The sequence below is a fragment of the Sturnus vulgaris genome, chromosome 7, assembly GCF_052056855.1.
Source record: "Sturnus vulgaris isolate bStuVul1 chromosome 7, bStuVul1.hap1, whole genome shotgun sequence".
Classification (NCBI taxonomy): Eukaryota; Metazoa; Chordata; class Aves; order Passeriformes; family Sturnidae; genus Sturnus; species Sturnus vulgaris.
Genome location: NC_142249.1, coordinates 26,869,809 through 26,890,459, shown reverse-complemented (window position 1 = coordinate 26,890,459; position 20,651 = coordinate 26,869,809). Strand labels below are relative to the sequence as shown.

At 48.5% G+C, this 20,651-nt stretch overlaps 1 protein-coding gene across 1 annotated transcript in view; it reads left to right on the top strand.

The window, feature by feature from the left end:
* IGFBP2 (insulin like growth factor binding protein 2) overlaps window positions 1-17,090 on the top strand; it is a 56,975-nt gene extending 39,885 nt beyond the window's left edge. The window contains exons 2-4 of the mRNA XM_014889757.2: window positions 11,738-11,961; window positions 13,363-13,503; window positions 15,191-17,090. Coding sequence (XP_014745243.1) covers window positions 11,738-11,961; window positions 13,363-13,503; window positions 15,191-15,358 — 533 coding nt within the window. The 3' untranslated portion in view covers window positions 15,359-17,090. The remainder of the gene's footprint in view (window positions 1-11,737; window positions 11,962-13,362; window positions 13,504-15,190) is intronic.
* Window positions 17,091-20,651: the final 3,561 nt, after the last annotated feature.

Below are 20,651 nucleotides of genomic sequence, written 5' to 3'. Positions count from 1 at the left end.
TATTTTGCTGGAGAAACAGAGTGGGAAGGGAGGATTGGTGAGGTTGAAGTCTGAAGCTTTGACACATATAAACTAGAATATTTAGCATGGGGTTTATTTTCTAGAGAGGAGACTTTCCTGAAAGCAGCCTCAGAGATTATGAGCAGCTGTCGCAGTGGCTTTTATTCCTGCTTCAGGTTGGATTTCAGTGGAAAAAAAATTTAAAAAGGAAGAATGAAAAAAGAACCAAACTTCAGCCTCACAAAGCCCTCTCCCCAAGGCCTGTTCAGAAAATGGAGATAAAGCAGCAATAAAGTCAAGTGCTCAATTAAGCCAGATGTATGTGCTTTAAAGCACTAACAGATGTGCCAACAGTGACTCTAATGGAGTGGAGCTTTGTGGACTAAGTGTGGTGGAGGTTGGTGGGGGTGCCTGTTGCTTCCTGATGGGGGATAGTGCAGCAGTGCTTTTGTTCTGGGGACTGGTGAAAGGGGTGTGTAGCTGCTGGGGGCTGTTGTTCCCCACTGTCTCCTTGGCTCCTTCCCCCTTGCCTCTGGGATGGCTGTGGTTACAGTGCTTTCCAGTTGTGGTGGTCTGTCTGAGAGCAGTGCAAGTTACAGCACTCCAGGGCAATCCACCCCCTGACAGCCTCCCACCTTAGGGCTCCCAGGATGGTTTAGTGCCCCCCTTGATGAGCTCCTTCCCCAGATCCTATGCTTGGGGTCTTACATGCCCTTAAATGACTGCTGCATTTTGCTTTGAAAATTTAAAGGTTCCTAAATACCGTAGATAAAGGCCAGGTGAAACCTGTTGCATGCTGTACAACGTGAGCAGAGTGCAGTGTGAGCTGTATTGGTGCAGAGCAGCTGTCTGAGCTGTGGCTGGGGAGGCTGACCCACACCAGGTGTACACCATGTTCAGAGTTGGTTTGGAGGAGGGTGTAAACATCCGTATGCTGCAGCCAGCTTACGATGTTTGGCATTTTGGGGTGAACTCTGTGGGAACACCAGTCCTTCTTGAAGCCAAGGGATTCCCTGCACTTCCTTGCAGAAGCTCAGTGCTTCACTACGTGCCTTGTTTACAAAGGCAGCGGTGGCTTTCTCTAACTTGGGGGTTATCCCACTCACTCTATCATCAGATCCCACTTTTCAAGTGCTCTTTGCCGCATGCCTGGATCTCTTCCAAGGCTTTAAGTGGTATCCAGATCCTATGGCCAAGAAAGGGGTGCTGTGTAGATCAGGTGTAAAGCAAACGTACCAGGGCACTTAATGCTGAACATGCTAGCTGGCTGTACACAAATGCTTTCTGGAGCTGTTTAAATGGAAAGCTGACTGATGTGCATCCCAGCTTCTGTTCCAGTGGTTCAGCTGGCTTATCACCTTTGTCTCCATCACTGTGTTCTGTGGTGGTCTGTTTCTTAAGCTTTGCAATCCTCCTTGGGAATGCAGCTACTGATGTTCCCCTGTCTCTTCTTCCTTCCTTCCTTCCTCTACCACAGTTTTATGACTCGCTCTTCCTGCCTTTTGCTCAGCAGGAGTCTGCAAACTCCTGAGGTTTGAATTTGGGTAACTTCATGGGTGGCCCAAAATAGAGAGTCATTTTCAAACAAAATGAGATCCAGCCCTTTTTTCTATAAAGGCAGGAGACCAAAGCAACAACATCAGAGTGAAGCAGCAGGCTGCCTGGCACTGCTTCCCTCACACCTGTGGGGAAGAAACTTCCCCTTCTGAAGGCCAAGTGGTATGGATGTGGCCATGCTGTAGGCTCTGGAGGTTGGAAGTCACTGAGGGACCGGAAAGGTACCTGGTATTACTTGCATGTGCATGGCCCTTGTATGCCACAAACAGTTACTACAGTTCAAATTGCTGCCTTCTCCATGGTAGAGTGTCCATGAGTTGAACATTCCATTGTGTTCTGCATATGTGCATGTGCCAGTCAGCAGTGGGATGAATCTGCAAAGTCTTAATTTTGTCAAAGCTCCTGGTTGTTTCAGTAAGTAGCAGTGTTGTATCAGTGAAGAATTTATCCTTAGAGAGTGGCAGTTGCCTTGTTTCAGTAAATGCACATACTAAGATAAATAGTAAATGTGCATAACATACATATGCAAGACCTAGTTCAGTCCCTTCTCATGGAGTACCTGAACACAAAGGTTCAAATTCAGCTCTGTCTCTAGCTGGGAGAAGGGTTAAAGAAATTGAGCAAAGTGACTGCAAAAGTGACTGAAATACTGCCCCAAGAGCAGATGACCAAAGTGTGTTTTGACATAACCTGAAACAATTGTCGTGTTGCTTAGCTTGGATGTCAGATGAGAAAAAAACACAATCTGGAACCAGCTCAACTTGTGGCTTAAATGTGGGATATAGCAACTAAGTAATAACCCTCATGAGGAGGGAAGATAATGACTGTTCGTGCTGGAGACAGCTGGGAGATGCTCGTGGGCAAAAAAGGCTCAACTAAATTGCAGCGGATACTCCCTCTTTCTACCTACAGTTCAGTGCTCTGGTTTTATTTGGAGGCACCTGTGCTTTGTGCCTGGGGAGCACAGGTTTCTGGGGAAAAAGCAAACAGGGTTGGCTTTAAGGGCTGATGCATGGCTCAGGGGCTGTGTGGGGACAGTGGGCCCAGCAGACCTTAAGGTGACACTGCTGGTATTGGCTGTTGGGCTCTGGCAGAGTTTCTGAGAAGGTAGGAAGAAACTACTGTAATAATAGTGTGTTTTGAAAAAGGCAGACTTTGAGGAAATGTGCACTGAGATTTGGGCGGGTGGTAAGGGGAGCCCTGGCCTGAGCTGCCGTCTGGAAAATTGACTTTGGAAAAGTGAGATGTTATTTAAAAACTGGTAATACAAATGACTGAAGTTCATTCCATTTGTATGCATAATAACTGGAGAAGCCAATGTGGCTGAGAAGGGAGTGGAGCAATACCAGAGATAGGTGAGAGATGGCTCTCGCAGGCAGAATGAAGCACCTTTTTGTGTTTTAAGTAGTTTTTTGCTTTGTTTGCAGGTTGTTTTTTGTTTGATTGGGTGTTTTTTATTCCTAGTTTTGATGCTTTTCCACCTTTCCACCTTGAGGGTGCAAGGTCAGATCAGACTTCTGGCTGTGCTGCACACAGCCTTCCCAGATGGTGCAATACTCTGCTGCAGGCTCCTCTGGTCATGCCATGTCCAGAGCTGCTTCTCCACCAGCCATTGATCCTGATGGGGATTGTGAACACAAATCAGTGAATTGCAGTTGGGCTTCCAGAGCCAGAGGACTTCTTTTTAGTGAGCTTTTGTCTATCCTTGAGGAGCCAGAATAGTCAGAGGGCATTGACTGTCCCTCTTAGCTTCTTATATAATAGAACCCACAACATTTCCCTCAGCCACCCCTCCTTGAAGCAAGATGTCCTGTACTTGGCTAAAGCACCCTATCCAAGAGACATGGACAGATGGGCGTACTTCCTTTAGTAGTCCATCTCTCATTTATGCAGTTCAAACTAATCCTTGGCAGTCTGTCTCCAGCTAGTATGGTTGTTGCCACCTGCACCTACAAAGGTAATAATGTAAAAACAGGAGAATAGTCTGAAAAGGTATTATATACTATAATTTTTCACGAAATGTGTGAGGGAGGCAGAAACATTTAGTGTGATTTTGAAGAATTTCTTGTTTGTGATTGTGTGTCCATCACATCATAAGTCCTTCATCAGTCCTTCCTGGCAGGCTGCAGAGTGTCATACCTGGGAACCAGCCTTGCTGAGATTCACAGCTCTTGTAATTCTGGCAGCATCTGGCTCTCCTGCAGGAAAGAGAGGTGAAGCAGCCCAATGCCAAAGAGAGATCATCTAGATAGTAATGAACATGCAGGCACCCTCATGGAGGCTGCTGTAAGAAAAATTCTTTTGTGCTTGCATACTCTGGACTGTGGGATGCAGAAGCCCTGACAGATTTGGACTTGGGGTTAGAGATGAGCCCATGTTTCCATTGTGGAAATACAGGTAATTCAAACACAGCAGTTAAACCTGTAGGAAATGAATAAGGTGGTTTTGTGGTTCACATTTATTCTGGAAATTCATAGGAACCAAGGATTTAGGTGTTGATCTTTTACAAAGATCTAGTTGGTTCAGGCTTTCTGGGGTGCCTGAAGACCACACAGATGCATGTAGTGAGCAGGGAAGGAGAGCAGAGACTTGGCCTGGTAGGATTAATGGCTTCTTTCATTCAGGGAGAATCCCCTAATGACTAAGTAGTAACTACTCTGGGGATTTTACAGACAGGGTCAATGTCAAATCGGGAAGCTGCAGTGCAATTAATTTAAGCTGGGAAGTGTTTTCAAGTTAATTCATTTGGTTCTGCTGGGAAGCTCAGAGCTTTGCAGAGGGCTAATTGTAGAACTGTGTTGAAAAGGCTGAGATACGGTTCACTAACAAGGGGGAATGCTTTTATGGTGGCAGGGAGCTTGGAGAGCCTCACTCAGCAAAACCTTCCAAATGCGTTTAAGGCCTTTCCCCTGAGCATGCTGCCTTCACACATGTTGAGGTTAAGTACACGCACAAAAACACTGTCATCAGCCATGAGATGAGACCCTCTGGCTCCTTAGCCTCAGCTTTTAGGTAAGTCCAGAGTGTCTCTGCTGTAGGTGTGCACTGGGATGTGCAGCAGCTCCGTGCTTGGGAGAAGTGGTGAAAGAAAAGCAGGATTGTAAGGGGAAGCTTGGTAAATGAAGGGACTTGAAGCATTCTCCTGCATTTTTGAGGGTCCTAAACAGCATTCTCACTTACCATTCTTGGCACACAGTGAACAGCTGGTGCTGGAGAGAGCAGGATGTTGCAAACAATACGTGCAGGCTCATTGCTGGCAGGAGGAGGGCTGGAGCAGATCTTCCCCAGCAGTGGTTTGTGCTTTGCTGGGTCTGCACAGAGCTGACTGATAACGTGCTACACAGCCCTTCAGTCAAATCATATGGAAAGAAAGCTAACAAAACAAACCCTGCTATTTTGTCTCTCTTCAGCCTGGTTGCACATTTCCATGAAATGGTGGAAACTTACTATTTTTGTGAATTGTGTTCCTGTTTGAGATGCAGTTGGCATTGCTGACGTGTTTGTAGATATATTGGGAGGTGGAGGGGGAGGAGAGCTAATAGGGAGACAGGCAGTCATACAAACATACGCACATGCAGAAACACATAGAGGTAGGCTGTGTAATTGCACAAATCCTGTATCCTTGGGAAACCAATGTACAAACATGGTTTAAAAAAAGAAAAAAGACTGAAGTAAAGCCCTGGGGGAAGGGACATCTCAGTCACTCTTCTATCCTCTTCAGACATCAGCTTCATGTCAGTATTGCTTCTCCTTTGCTGCTGGAGGGCTTTGTGTGCAGAGGTACACAGGTGTGCTACAGGGCACTGTGCAGTGGTAAGAGGTTTTCTTATGGCTTTGAACCTAGGTGGATGGAGGAGGGAAAGTTGAGCTCTCCAGCCACCAGGAATAGGCAGAGAAAAGAGAGCAAAGCAGGCTGCTGAAAGCTGTGCTGCCTGGAGTCAGTGTCCCTGGCACTTTGGAGGAGCATAAAGCATTTCCTGTAGGATGCCTGAGTCAAAGGAAAGCACTGGGTGCCCCTTGGATCACCCCTCAGTGCCAGCTGCTCAGGGCAGGGTGAGGAGCTTGCTAAGCAACCCCTGGCCAGAACATGCCGTTCTCTCCCCAGTCCTGCCTTCCCTGCTAGCAGAGATGGGCTGAAAAGATCTCATGGGAAAAAAAAACAACAAAAAAAGGGGTGTTTGCAGAGCCCTAGGGCTTTTGGCCCCAGGAGATCTGACAGTGGTTTGTGGATAGCTTATCACAGAAGTAAAGCAAGCTTTTGGTTGGAGACCAGTGCAGGAGTTTTCTGGCTGTGGTGGGCAATTCCTCATTGATACTGAGCAAGTTGATGTGATGAAATAACCGTGGGAGTGCAGGCAGTGCCCCAGGGAGAGGTGCTCTGAAGTGATTGGTGTCCCATGGTAGCCTGTGTTTCTGAGATTGGGATGACTGGTCTTCAGGCCAGTCCTCCCAAAAGCTGGGTGGTACAGACACCTCTGGAATTGTAAGTCCTTTGCAACCAAATCAACAGGTTAAACATGACATATTCCCTGTGAAGAACTGGATGAGGCTAAGCAGAACAGGCTGCTGGCTGAGGAGAGGGGACAGGAAGCAATATGGGGGTGTCCCTGCACTTGAATCCAGAGGGAGTCATGCACAGCTTTTCCCTCTTTAGGTTTGTCAATGGCTGTTAAACCCAGTTTAGACGAAATAGCTTTGCTTTCTGAACTGCTGATGGCCAGGAGGAGAGTAGAGGAAGAATTGCTCTGTAATTGTCTTCTCTTCTGTCCTTTCCCTGAGAATCCATGGTTGCCCTCTGTAAGAGATGCTGTTCCAGGGCAGGTGATGTTTCTTCTCTGATTTATGCCCTTCTCCCATTGCCCCCTCTCCTACACAGCCCATTGCTTAGGCTCTCTCTGTGGCATTTCCAGATACACTTTTGTGCAAAGTGAAGAGTGAAACTTGAGTGGGTGCTTTAGTTTCATCTGCCTCTGGACAGCTGCATCTGGACTGGTTTGATGATTCTTGGGGTCAGACCATGTACCGCATTTTCTCTCTGCCGCCAGCTGAGTGTGGATGGATGCTGTGCCACAGGCTCGGTGCTTTATAGGTTGGCAGTGCTAATCAGCAGATCCTGGGTCCTTTTTGGGGGTAGGGTGTGGGCCAGAGGTCATAGGTGTAGGGGTGGGTTTTGTTCTTGGCAGCTCCTGCTGTGAGGAAATTGCAATGTCAGTATAATACTTGTTGGCAAGGTTTTTCTGAGGTTTCTGAATTCCAGGTCATAACACACACACACCAGAGCTGTTGCACCTTTCCCCAGGCCTCCTCTAGAGGTACTTTGCAGACTGATGAGGCAGAGGTCACTGGGGCTGTGGTTGGGGTTTGTCTGCTCCTTCCCTACCTTCCTATAAGTGATTCTTCTGCTGGGGCTGTTGTGCATATGAAAGGTCAGGCTTAAAGGCTCTGTCTGCTCTCAGGCTGCAGGACAAGCACTGGTTTCCTGGCAGACTGTGACAGGCAGCTCTGCTCCTTTAAATAAAAAGTGGCAAGCGGTAAGGCATTTAAATTATTCTGAAATGGTAGAACTTGCAGACACAAAAAGCTAAAAGAGTTGGAGGCAAAAAACCCCCAAACCTAGATAAGACGGATGACATGGTTCAGGGTGAAAAATCTCTTCGTGGATGCTGCATTCTTGCAGCCCCAAGTGTGCTCAGTGCTGTACATGGTGCAGTGCCAGGCCAGGACTTGGGCTTCTGGATTTGCCCATATATTCCCTGCATGGCTTTGTGCAGCACTTGAAAATATTTCTGCACCTTCTTTTTTGTTCAACCATGTGCTATTCAGGATCAACATTAATTACCCTGAAGACAGAAAGGTGAACTGCAAAGCCCTTAGATGTCTTCAGAAGGAAAGTGCTGGCCAGTGGAGGCTGCTGATTGGAGGGAGATGTAAGACCTGTCCAGCAAGGACACAGCCGGGACCCCCCAGTCAGTGGGATTTTAGGCAGGGTGTTGAAGGCCACTTGAGTGAAACTTTCTGTGAGCCTGGGACTTTAATCAGCATTTAAACACTGTACAAACACCCTAGGTAGATAGGCAAATGCACGTGAAACCCTCTGGGCAAGCTGTTGATGAAGGAAAGCAAGTGCAGAGAGAGCAGGAGCAGCACTGGCAAGGGTGGCTGCAGTCCTTGGCATGGTGTGTGTTCCCTGTGATAGAGCCTGGACCTCCTGTGCTAAGTGAGTGCTACTGGCTCCATCCCATTCTGCAGCCCAGATACGCTTCAGGGCTCTTCAAAGGGATAAAAATATATTTTTAACCTGAGGCAGCTGCCTTTTTTTGTGTGGTACATTTTTTTCATCTAGCTCTGGAAGTGACAGGTTGTTTTTCAGCCCCTCTGTTTCTCAGCTGTCTCGGCAGAGGTGCCTAGAGGTCTCAAACCAGATTCCCGAAAATTTTAGCACTGGAATTTGGTAGTCGCTTTTGAAAGTGTTGGCAAGAAGGTGCAGCTCCCTACAGACGTTAAGTGATGGCCATTTGAACAGGCTTTTTCTTCAGCCAAGTCCTTGCCCCGTTGAAGTGAGTGGGAATTTTCCTTGAAAAAGGCCATAAAGAAATCATTTTCTTGGCAACTAGAGAGGTGTTTCATGGACTTTACATCAACATTCAGAAGAACTTCAGCTATCTGCTTTGATGCCTGCTACACTTGTCCCACCCTGCACAAAGCTCTCTACCTTTTGATCCGAAATAACACAGGAGATGTTTTCCACATGCCATAAGAAAGGACTATAAAACAATTGTTTTGGAGTTTGGCACCACTCCCTCACAGATATATTTAGTGTGAATTAAAATTGGTCAGCAAAGAGGCGTTGGCCAGGATGATAGACAGATTAAGGCTCTGTGTCTTGAAGCTATTACAAACCTGCCCATCCCATGCTAGTAGGGGTGGTAGGTGGCTTCATTAGTTCATGGGTTGCAATAAACAAGCATGACTTGCAGCTTTTGGGCAGCATTAAAAAGCATTAGCTGGCTGTAAGAGGGGTGTTTTGGCTTGTGGCATGCTCTGGGCTGTCCTGACCTTGAGTCTTTATTTCTCCACTCTTCTTGTTGCTCCCCGGCCCTTCTGTTCTTTCAAATGTGGTCCATCACACCTGGTGCTCAGCCTTCACCTGTGCATGCTGCTTGTTCTGAAAGAAACACTGGTGCTCTGCACATGGGGCCAACCTCTTCTCTCTCATCTCCTTTCCTCTGTGATGAAGCTACTCCTGGAAGCTCCAAGTTAGGATAGCTTCTCCTAAGAGCAGCACCAGATTTGGGAGAGGGAAAACCTGCAATGAGGCGCTGCCCTCAGCCCCAGGTGGACCAGTCCAGGTTGGCAGCAGGGTCAAAGGCATGGCTGACTTGGCCTTGGAGAGGAGAGCTTACAGTCAACAGACCTTCCTGGCTGCTGATCCAGTCTTGCTTCTGTGATCGTGCCTGGGGAGCCAAGACCAATTTCTCCTGTCCCTGGGTGTGTTCATGCACATTGGCTTGCACACTCCACTCCCATCAGTGGTTTTCTTTGGGCTGATATTTGTTAGCATTGGAAAGTGAGAAAAATGAGCAAAAATATTATCAGAAGCAGGTTTTGTGAATGAATCAGCCGACAAGAGGCTTACCAGCTCGCCTGCATTTACTAGCATGGTGCTTATTTGGGCAGACGTCTATATATTTTAGTTGGAGGCAGGAAGGAGTGAGAATGGATGGGGAAAGACATCACTTCCAGTTTGCTGCTTTTCTGTAAGTTTGTACCATCTCTTTCTGAATGAAAGGCGACTGCGGTGTGTCTGAGAAGCTGCCCTGCTGCTGCCCTTGTTCTGCTGTTGTTGACAACTTGGGGGGCACCAAAGAGAGGAGCACAAAAGAGGTCAGAAGGCTAAAACTCTCCTAAGCAGCTTGTTGAGGATCAGGGCCTGACTAGCCTTGCCCCTCTCTTCATGGTGCCTTTTTATTTGATCCTCTCTAGAGGCGGCCTCATGGCCTTCTCTCTTCTCACTATGTGTTTCTAATTAACGGGGAGACTGGCGTATAAACAGAATATTCTTGCTCAAAATATTGCTTGTCTGACTCCTAGGATGATGGCCAGATGGCAATCACCAGACAGCAGCCTAGACTTTGAGCTCGCCCATCTGGCTATCAAACCTGGTCTCAGTTCTCATCTGGAACCAGAACTGAGGAAAGAAATGGACTTTGCCAGATTGGTTTTGCCCCATGTTTCCTTTTCAGTTGCTACCTAAGCAGCTAAAAACCTGCAGACCAAATGTATTTAGTATTTCTGGAAATTGTGAAGAAGTTCAAAAAGGTACTGGATAAATCCACTGAGGCATGGGTCTTTCGGTGGCTTTTGAATCTTGTGGGTCAGATGCAGTCTTCAGCCATGAAAGAGCTTTTACTGCTGGTCTGCAGCACAGACTGGGAATTGTCTTTTTGCTTCCAAGCAGCTGCCGATGGTCTGTCATGAATGGCAGGCTGGGCTGGATGACTCCTTGACCCAGCACACCTGGGCCATCTTGGCATCAGGCATCTGCATGTTTCCTGAGTAAGTTCAGACAAAACTCTTCTTGCAGTTTCTTCTTTGTGAGCTTGGGGTTGTAATGAAGAGCTCTGAAAAGAGCTTAGAAAGCTTAGAAATAAAACACTTTGTATTACTATTTTTCACACTGTCATGACAGTGGGGCTATGCCCTAACAAAACATCATCATGTGGACTCTGAAAAAACAAACTGCTAACATCTGTAAATGCTCTGTATGCTTGGTCCTCTGAGAAGCCATAAATTAAGCACTGTTATGTGAGCTAAAGCATTGCTTGCCCTGCATCATGCACAGTTTGATATGATTTCTTTACCCCTACTGCTGAGTTCCATAATGCTGGAAAGCTGAAATTGGAGGTGCCAGAGAGAATTCTGATGCTGGGAAGTTGGGTGCTACAGTTCTTCCTTGGCGATACAGAAATACACTTCCTGTTTGTCACCACCCCCAGAACAGCCTGGTCTGTCCCCTGGTCTGGCACCTATGGAGCTGCTGAAGAGGTCTTATATAGAGAGAGAGATACAGAGACATACAAAGCCTTGCCTGGGTTATTGCACTGGGAGGTGATGGGCATGTGTGGGTTCAATCCTAATTTGGGCTGGAAGGGACCTCTGGAGGTCTTGCTTCAAGTTCCAGGTTAACTCAGGATCAGCTTCAATATTATATTCAGCTGTAGTATTAGATGTGCTTGCTCGGCCAGATCAGAGCAGGCAACAAGGAACGATCAGCTGTCACCTCCTGGGCATTTGGAGCAAACAGGAGGAATTGAGATCTGTCCTCGTTGCCCCTGCAGAGATGGTGTCTGCAGCATTGTGACCATCGTATCCTGCTGTGGCAAGGTTTGCTCTCACAAATTCCCAGTGAATTGGGAAAATGCTTAAAGTGCAGAGGAGATGGGAAAAGTCCAGAAATCCCCAGATTTCTGCTAACTGATTTTGAAATGGCTGAACTAGCTGGGATCTTGTGGCTTTCAGCAGTGGCAGAGTTGTGACTGTTCCACTGTCAGCAGAAGTGGTCAAATGCAGAAGTAGGTAGAAGCTAAACGAGTAACACAGTGTATGACAAATAGTGGGGAAGATGGTATGGCAAGGATGATGATCACTGAAATGGCAGGATCTCCAAAGGATGTTAGGGTGGCCACATGGCCGCAGAACAGAGGTGAGATATTTTTGAAAGCAGGCCTGAGGATTTATTTTAGCACATGAATATTGAGTAAGTATTCCTGGAGGTACTCTGGGGGATGATAGGTGGACTCAAGGTATTGTTACTAATCACTGTGGTTTCTAAGTGTTGGAGCTGAAGTACACTTGGCATCTCTAATGCAACTGGACTTCTGATGGGAAAATTGCATTCTTGGGAAGTAATTTAGAAGGTCACAGAAAAGCCAGAAAGAACTTCTCCAGAAGCGATTTCCCTTGCTCTCTAAACTGTCTTTTAGAGTGGTAATAACTCCAGAATGAAAGGATCTATTCTCACCTTCCAGATGAAAGGGCTAATGCAATTTAAAATTTTTGCATGCAAAGATTTTATGGCTTGGTAACCAGCCACATCTGAAAATGATCCAGGGCAGGATGAACATGTGAGGCAGCGCCTGACTGAGCTGGACGCTTTCCTTGTCTGCCCTGCCTCCTGCAGATAATGGTGATGACCGGTCTGAGAGCATTCTTGCTGAGAACCACGTGGATGGCACCGTGGGGATCCTGAGTGGAGCTGGAGGGAGGAAGCCCATGAAGACAGGCATGAAGGAGCTGGCAGTGATGAGGGAGAAGGTGAACGAGCAGCAGCGGCAGATGGGCAAAGTCAGCAAGGCCCATCACAACCACGAGGACTCCAAAAAGTCACGGCTGTCGACGGGCAGGGTGAGAGGGCAAAGCTGTGGGGAGATAAGGGGGGCAGCTGTGGGCTCACTGGGAAATGCTGAATGCAAAGCCTAAGTGGCATCTGCAATAAACAATCTTAAAAACAGGAAAAAAAAATTAAAAAGTGGGGAGAAGCAAAAGAGGAAAAGCAAACATTTTTGGCCTGATGCTGGGGCTGAACACACCATCTGATGAACTTTGATATGCTGGTCAGGAGGCATAATATTCATTGCAGCTTCACCTCCAGAAGAGAGGTTTCTGCTGGCTCAACACCCACCTCTGCAGGGGTGCAGCTGTGCCCTTTGCCCATGTACTGGCTTTCTCGCACCCTTTTTCCCTAAGCAGGCATGGCCCAAGGGGATTTGAGGGGCCTGAAGCAAGGCTGTCTCCCTGCTGCAGGGCAGTCCCAGTCCAGGTTAAAGAAGGCCACAAGCCCCGAGGATGACCTGTGTGACTGTCCTGTCAGGGAGCGTGCGCTAAGATCGCCCAGTCTCCTTGCCCTGTCCCTGTTATCCTGTCTGTTATCCAGTTCTTGGCCGTGGCTTCCCTCTAGTGGGAAGCTTGATCAAAGCAACTTGATGGGATGGAGATGGAAACCCACCCCAAAGGGTTCAAAATATACATCCCTGTAAACATACAGAGTATTAGTATCTGGGGAGCACAGGGGGACAGAAAAGAGCTTTAAAAGAGTCCTCATGCCTTCCAAGGACTAGGCAAAAGAGAAGTTCGAAATAAAATGCAGGCACTATCAACTTTGAGAGCTCACACACTGCTGCTGCTTCTTTGCAAAAAAAAAAAACAAAAAAAACAACAAAAAAAGCCCTCACCCACTGCAAAAGCAAAGAGGTGTGTGGACTCAGTTTGGCTCACATGAGATATATTTAAACCACACTGCCTTGGCTGGAAGCCCTGTCTTGCTGTGGAGCAAGAAGGATGCCTCCAGAGCCTGGCTTTGGGTACTCCCATTCCCAGCTCTTCCTCTCCGCTCCCATGGAGTCTCACATGCTTTTGAGTTTGACTTCTGGGCCAAAACTGCATCACAGGTGTGTGCTCTGGGCTATGCTTATGGAAACCTTCCTCGTCTTGTCTGGACTAGCCCTGCTTCATGCCACTTATCACCACCAGTGGGAGCCATGGTAGCCTCTCTGAGGTTTCTCCTCTGTATATAGGACTTGGGACCTAGTATTATGTTGGCTCTTGGTCCTGTCAGGTACATGGGAGCTGTGCATGTCTGATTTTGGGTGCCTGGAGGTGAAGTCTGCAGCAGGACCTAGTGGCAGACCTGCGTCTTTAGGGATGCACGTGTGTTCATCCCTACTGGTATTCCCATTGTCCACAGTGTTGATGCTGCTGGATGGTACCATTGTCCTGATACATATATTTTTTTTTTTCTGTTTTCAGACCCCTTGTCAGCAGGAACTAGATCAGGTCCTGGAACGCATATCCACCATGCGGCTGCCAGATGAGCGAGGGCCCCTGGAACACCTCTACTCCCTTCACATCCCCAACTGTGACAAGCATGGCTTGTACAATCTCAAACAGGTAAGTGGGGAGAGTGGGAACTCCGGGCTGTCTATGTTTCCAGCAGAGCCCTTGGTTCCCTGTCCGTCCCCACCACGTGCAGACACAGAACACGCATAATTTAGGGCTGGGCTGATAACCTGTGCATGATGTGAGGTGTGGGGTAAATGGCAAATGCTGCATGTGGCATACACTCAGGTGTATCTGCAGCCACAGGTTTGTGAGCAGAGATGAAATCCACATCCGCACACGGCTGTGGGCAGTCCAGAGATGGAGAATCAGTTCTTCTTCCCCTTTGAGCCAGGTCTTGTCCTGTCTGGGCCTTGATGCAGGAGGAAGGCAGAGAGGGACTGAATACTGACCAGTCTTGCAGACAAAGCAGAAGGCACTTCTGGGAATCAGGAGGAAGGTTTCTACTGCATTTTACTGGTTTTCCTCCACAAGTTGAGGCTGGTCCCACAGCTCCAGGAGGGATTCCTTCCAGGCAGGGTGGGGGTTGGGGTGCAGCATGCTTCTCAAGGTATTTATGGGACCCAGAAGAACTCAGAAAACTTGAGTGTCTGAATTCTGACTTCCTGGCTTCATGAGTGCAAAACCACCAGATATCAGTGGCTGAGGAATGGGGAAAAAACTGCCAGGAAAAACTGACTGATGCAGGGTTGACTGGAGTCACCTGTGAACAGTACCTGGCTATCAGGATCTCTGGTAGCTGATCCTTTGGAGAGGATAGATGCTGTTTTCATGACTAGGCCTTTTACTCAGGGCTACTTCTGCCCCTTGATCAGAAGCATTAAATAAATAAAAAAATAGTATGCTCTGAGAGAATCTCCCTCTGTCTGTTCTCCTGTCTCTGTCCACTTGCACTTTCACCCATTCACCCCTGAAGAGCCCCATGGGCTGGCTGGATCCCTCAGCATGAACACACTTGAAGGGCTGGATGGAGCAGAGCTGGCAAATTTCCTATAAGATGAGCCATGTCTGGGGAATGAGCCTGGACACTGCAGTGCTGCTTTGTGTGCTACACAAGTAAAAACAGTCTCTGCTGCTCCTTAGGGAACAAGTCAGCCTGCACTGGCCTGTGTGGAGTAACCTCTGTATCCTGCTGGGGCTGGGGGGATGAACATCAGGTTCAAAGTGCCTGCAGCACTGCAGTGTAGGAGAACAATAACTACTAGACCAGTAAACTTTTCTCTAATAAGACTGGGAGGACAGATGCACCATGGTCCCCAACTCTGTTGTGGGATGAGAGAATCTCTGTTTGGTCTGGCTGTGGAGGCCTTGATGTGATGTTTGTTTAGGCTAATCTGCAGGTGAGAAGAATCTTATAAAGCTCCTCTGTCAATCTGTCTCATCCCTCTTTCCCAAGGGATCTTTGGATGCTTTCATCCACAGCTGGCATAGGGTGATGCATTTCAGGGACACTTGTCCTTCCGGTTCATTAAAATTGGCTTTTTGGTCCTTGGCACAGCTCCTGGGAAAGAGGTTCAGCCCTCACCCTGGACTGCTAGAGTAACACTCCAGGTGCAGCATACACTCTGGCAGGTTTGAGTACAGCATCCCATGGATTTTGCCTGAATCTAAACCAGTGCCAGATCACCAGAGAAATCCCACCTCTGCCAGTGCTGGGGCTTTGAGCTGGGTGACCTGGGAAGTGGTTTGTTTTGTCCTTTTCTTGACTCTGGTACCTGTCCTGTCCCTCTCCATGCAGTGCAAGATGTCGGTGAATGGGCAGCGTGGCGAGTGCTGGTGCGTGGACCCCATCCACGGGAAAGTGATCCAGGGAGCACCCACCATCCGCGGGGACCCCGAGTGCCACCTCTTCTATACAGCCCACGAGCAGGAGGACCGGGGAGCACATGCCCTACGGAGCCAGTAGACAGATGTGATCTTGCTGGCTGGAGGTCGCTCACTGTTGCCCCAGTGCTGGATTTTACATGGGTTTCAGCGTGTCTCTTTAGGCTCTGGAAGAGACTGGGTGCTGCCCTCCTTCCTCAGCTGCCTGGTTCCTGGGGAGGGGAGGGATAATGGGAGGGGAAGGCGGTGGGGGGTTTGCAAGGAGAAGGGACTGCTTTCTTAGTCTTTCACCCAACATAAACCAGAGAACTGGTCTTTTTTGCTCCTCGCCCTCCCTGCTGCTTTGCGGCATCTTTCTGCACCCTCCAGCACAGAGTGCCATGTGCTCCCTGACCCCTCCCAGGGGACAAAATCCCTTGCTATGAGTGGGAGAAGGTAAAAAAAAAACAAAACAAAGAGCCCAGCCTTTCCCCCTCTTTTTCTCTCTTCCCCAAGACCAAAGACTGTAAATACTGTCACCTGCCTCTTGTGTCCTGCCAGTCAGTCTCTTGTGCCCCAGCCCAGCCATCAGTTCTGGCATGGGATGTGATGTGAGAGGGAGGGAAGGAAGAAAGACCGGATTCCCAGCTGGAACTTACCACCACAGTTAGGATGTGTTCCCCAAGGAAGCAGCAGTGAGGGAAAGGGCTAAAGATGAGATAGCTGCCACTTTGCCCCCTAACAACACTCTTGGGTGCTTCCTTTGCTCGTGCTAGGGCACAGCCAACTCCACAGGGACCCAGCTTCAGCCACTGGTCTGGAAGCATGGGGCCTTTGGGTGATAGCAAAGCTAAATGCTTGTTTTTCCAAGGGATTTGAAGGGCTTTTGCACAGTATTTCTTAGAATCAGCTTATGCCGAGGGAGCTAAAATGAACTTGCTGAGGCTGGATGGAAGGATGTGTATGTAGATTTAGGATAACAAGCCAGGGAATGTCTCTCTTTCTCTCATTCATTTTTTTTCTTTATTTCTAGATAGGAAAAAACAAAACAAAACATCTAAAACCTGCATTCCCAAGCAGCTGCCCTTGTCCCTCCATTTTTGCTTGGGACTGAAGTGAGCACCTGTTATTCAGCACATAACTTTTTCTTTTTGTAAGTAAATTCAGTATATATCTTGCTGTGTAAAGGCTCTCACACTCACACACACACATACAAACACACACACACAAACACACTTCTCTGCCTACATACACATTTGTATAGATGAAATCCAAGTGATTCCAGGTGCTCTGAGAGGTTTTGTGCTGGACATGCTGAGGAGAGATGTGTCTCTGCTGTTAATTCACCTGTTGGTTTCTTCCTGTACAGAACACACTGATGCTGAGAATAAATAATTTCCCCATTGCCTAAGAAAGGAGGTTTTATTATTTTCTTCCTTTTTCTTTTTTTTTTTTTTTTTTAATATGGATGTCCTTATTAGAGCAATTGCAAAAACCCTCTCCTTGAAGTAAACATCTTGGGCTTTTCTTAATGGTTTGTTGGTTCTTGGACCCACATTTCAGATCCAAAGTGTAAAGGACACAAGTGGGCTCTGTAAATTAGGGCCCTCATGCCTTTGCAGGGGTTTGGATATGGCAGTGGAGGAGACAGGGGAAGGACCCCCTTTGGAAAGTCGGGATGGGCATATGTAGATGTGTATGAATGGGAGTGCATGAAAGAAGAAAACACACCTCCGTGCAAAACCAAGAAACTGTAAAAATGATGCTACCTGTTTTCTGTTAACATCTGAGGGTGTTCTGCTTTTTCATATAAAACTTGCACATGCTGGCTCTCATCTGCAGTTTGCACTTTGTTTTGTTTAGGAATAGGGAGGTTTTCTTACATACTTGCCTTCTTCCCTTTTAAGAAAGCTGAGCTACATAAAGTTGGAATAAATTAAATAAGATGCCAGAAAACTTGTCTTTCCCTTCCACAGTGCTCGCAGGACATGTTTCTTTGCCTGCTGCATCACATGCAGATTTGTCCCTGTTTGGCCTTTGTCCATGGCCAATAGGCAGTAATGGGAGCTGAGCTTTCCATTGTTACTGGCCCCATTTATGAGAGCAGGGAGCAACTGGTGTCTTTGTTGGCGCCAACATCCTGCATCCAGGGTGGCTATGGTTTCCCTTTGGACACCCCAAAGTGAGGCAAAACCACTGGGCTTCTTCCCCTTCTGTTCTGCCCCCTGCCATGAGTTTCAGACTGACACATATTGAGGGGCTTGCCAGTGATGAGGAGCACTCATCATACAGGAAACTGTATGGGGACAAGATGCAGTGAGTGCTTGGGGCTGCAGGGGAGGGGAAAGAGGACAGGCACGATGGGAGGTGGGATATAAACTGAAGAACATGGGAAAAGTAGCAAAATTGATATGCTGTTCTGTGCCTCTTGGGTGAGCTGGAGGTGGCTCAGGTGATGCCATGGGGGGAATGCTGTGTAGCAGGGTAGGTGCTCCGAGCCAGGTGCTGCCCAAAGGCAGCTGGAGGTGACACAGATGCCCAAGCCCAGAGCCCAGCAGTGCTTGGGGCCACTCTCGCATTCAAAGGCTAGAGGGGAACAAACATGAGCTGTGACTCCTTTCACTACACCAGGTTGCTCCAAGCCCCAGCTAACCTGGCCTTGAACACGGCTGTATCCACAGCTTCTCTGGGCAACCTGTTCCAATGCCTCATCATCCTCACAGTGAAGAATTTCTTCCTTGTATTTTTAGTATAAAAACTTGTGCAGTAGTGTAATATAAACAATTATATTTAATATGAAGAACATCATTAGTGTAAGAACGTATGACTGTATCTGTGTGCAGCTGCAGCTACTTACACACGTGTATACAGCTCCAGCTGTCCTTAGGGGTGTGATTTATTAGCCCGTAGCTGAAGGCAGCGCGACCTTTTTGGCCAGCAAGCCCAGCTGCAGGGCCCGCGCGGCTGGGAGCGGCGGCACCGCGGCCATGCCCGGCCGGCCGCGCCATGAGGGCAACGCGGGCGGGGCTTGGCGCCGCCTGGTGGCGGCTGCGGCGCCGCGCGGCTCCCGCTCCCTGTGCGGCCCGAGGGGTCGGGCTGGGCCCTGTGGGGTGTCCGGGGGGACGGGGTGTCCATGGGGGGATAGGGTGTCCATGGGGAGATAGGGTGGCTGTGCCAGCTCCCTGTGCTGCAAGATGGGTGCGGGATGCATTGTTAGCACAGCCCTGGCAACCCACGGTCCTCAGTGCAGGGCCAAAGGGGATGGTTTCACCTCCCACCCCGCTCTGGGCGCACAGGGTGATGGTGGAAGGTGAATGGAGGGGAAGAGGGGCACAGGAGAAGGGAGATCGGGGGGGCAGTGGGAGAATGAAAGTGATGGCTGCCTGGGCGGTGGGGCAGGGTCAGATCCAGCACCGGGAGGGCAGTGAGATGAGCCACCAAGAGCTACCAGAGTGTTTAAGGACCATGGCCTGGCTGGGCTGAGCAGCTCCAGGGATGTTCCTGCCACTGGGACGTTGGGGCAAACCTTCCAGCAGCCCCAAGAGGTCTGAGACTCAAATAGCGCGTCTGCTCCCAAACTGCAGAGCTCAGTTTGAGATCACATTCAGGGGCCTAACATCACTGGTTGCTAGGGACTGTGCCCTGGTACGCTGGTTTAATGTGTGTGCTCTGCCCCACTGCTACATCCATGCAAAGAAAATTCTAAAAAAAATACTAAAAAAAAATTACAGTTCTGCTTCCAGGAAGCTGGAAGGTTAAGCTTGCAACTTTTACCAGTCACCTAGCAGATTGCTCTAGTGTCAAAAGCTCCCCTAAAGCATTGCCCTCATTTTATCCCATGCCCTGTAGCTCCCTGAACACCTTTGTGGAGCCGGCTGAGCCCCCCAAGAGACCCAACACAGGCGGCCGTGGGGTGCTCGGGGCTGGAGCAGCTCACTGGCAGGCCCTGGCATACAGATGCTCCATAAGGGTCAGGCACGAGCTAACTGAATGCATAACTTTATTAAATAAATGCTTTGTCATGAGAAAAGACAAAGATCAAAGAGTAACATAAATTATAAGTTGAATAAATAGTATACAGCAATCTTCACTTTTTAATAAAATGTGAGATTTTTTTTTTTAAGTACAAAATGCTAAACAGAGCATTAAGCTCTTCTTCCATTGTCAGTTTTTCACAAACTGCTTTTTTTTTTTTTTTCCCACCAGTAAGATTATGAGTATTTCTTGTTTACTGGAAAAAAAAAAACAAAACAACAAAACCAAAACGAAACAACAGAGCTACCGTATGTATGTAAAGCTATAAAAAGCTACCGTAAAATGTGTAGTGAGTATTGCTTAAAGATAAAAACCAGGCAGGAAACTCGGAATCTGGTGTGTTTTAACAACTGTGTTACAACGGTGGGTAACGTGCGTGGTGACGTCTGTCCCGGTGGCAGTGGCGGCAGCTGGTGGGGCTGGGGAGGGGGCCACAGCAGGCAGGGCTCCTAGCCAGGGCCAGGACAGCGGTCTGGAAGCGAGGTGAACTGACAGTTCTTTAAATATACAATGCTCCATTTGGGGGGAAAAAAAAATCAACAACAACAACGAAACAAAACAAAAGAAAACTAAACCAACAGCAAAGAATTTTCATGGGGAAGGTGGAGAAAAGGGGAAGGGGGAGAGAGCAGAGAAATAGTGCAAAATGCTCTTGTACTAGTGGTTTTCAAAGTCCACTGCAGTACAGACAAGGGGTAGCCCAGCCACTCAGCGCCACTCCCTGGGCAGATGTGGTGGAAGGGCTGTCCTGAGCCATCCTTGTCCTCTCCTTCCCAGCTCGCATCCGAGATACCAACGTGGGCTTGGCGCAAATTCCGTAGCCAGAGACCCCTGAGCCTCACGATCCCCCCAATGCACAAATTGCCAGCATCTCCTGGTGTGCCTCAACTCTCCCCAGCTTCCAAATCTGCCCCTTCTGGTTCTCTCATCCTTAATGCAGATGGGTGCTGCTGGGTGCTGAGAATGGCAGCACCTCATCACTGCCACCCCAGAGGGTGACCAAGCCCTCCTGAAGTCACTCTCATTCCCAGCCCAACCCAGGCTTCAACCCTAGTCCTAAATATAAGTGCAGCCTGTAAACAGCCTCGTCCTGCCAGGGATCTTTAAGGGAGTGGACAGCCGTGGGGGGCTTGATGCCCCAACCTGGGAACCGAGGTGATCTGGGGGATGAGGGTGGTGCAACCCAAATGTCCATCATCCTCCCCCCAGGTTCGTGGGGACAGGACAGGCAATGCCTTCCTAGCATGGGGTGTGCAGGGGCATGGGAGGCTGTGTGGGATGGATTTTGGTACTCTGGGCTCCCAGGGCCCAGACTTGTTTTGTAGGGAGAGGACGGAGCATCACCCTGTGTCCCCTTCCCA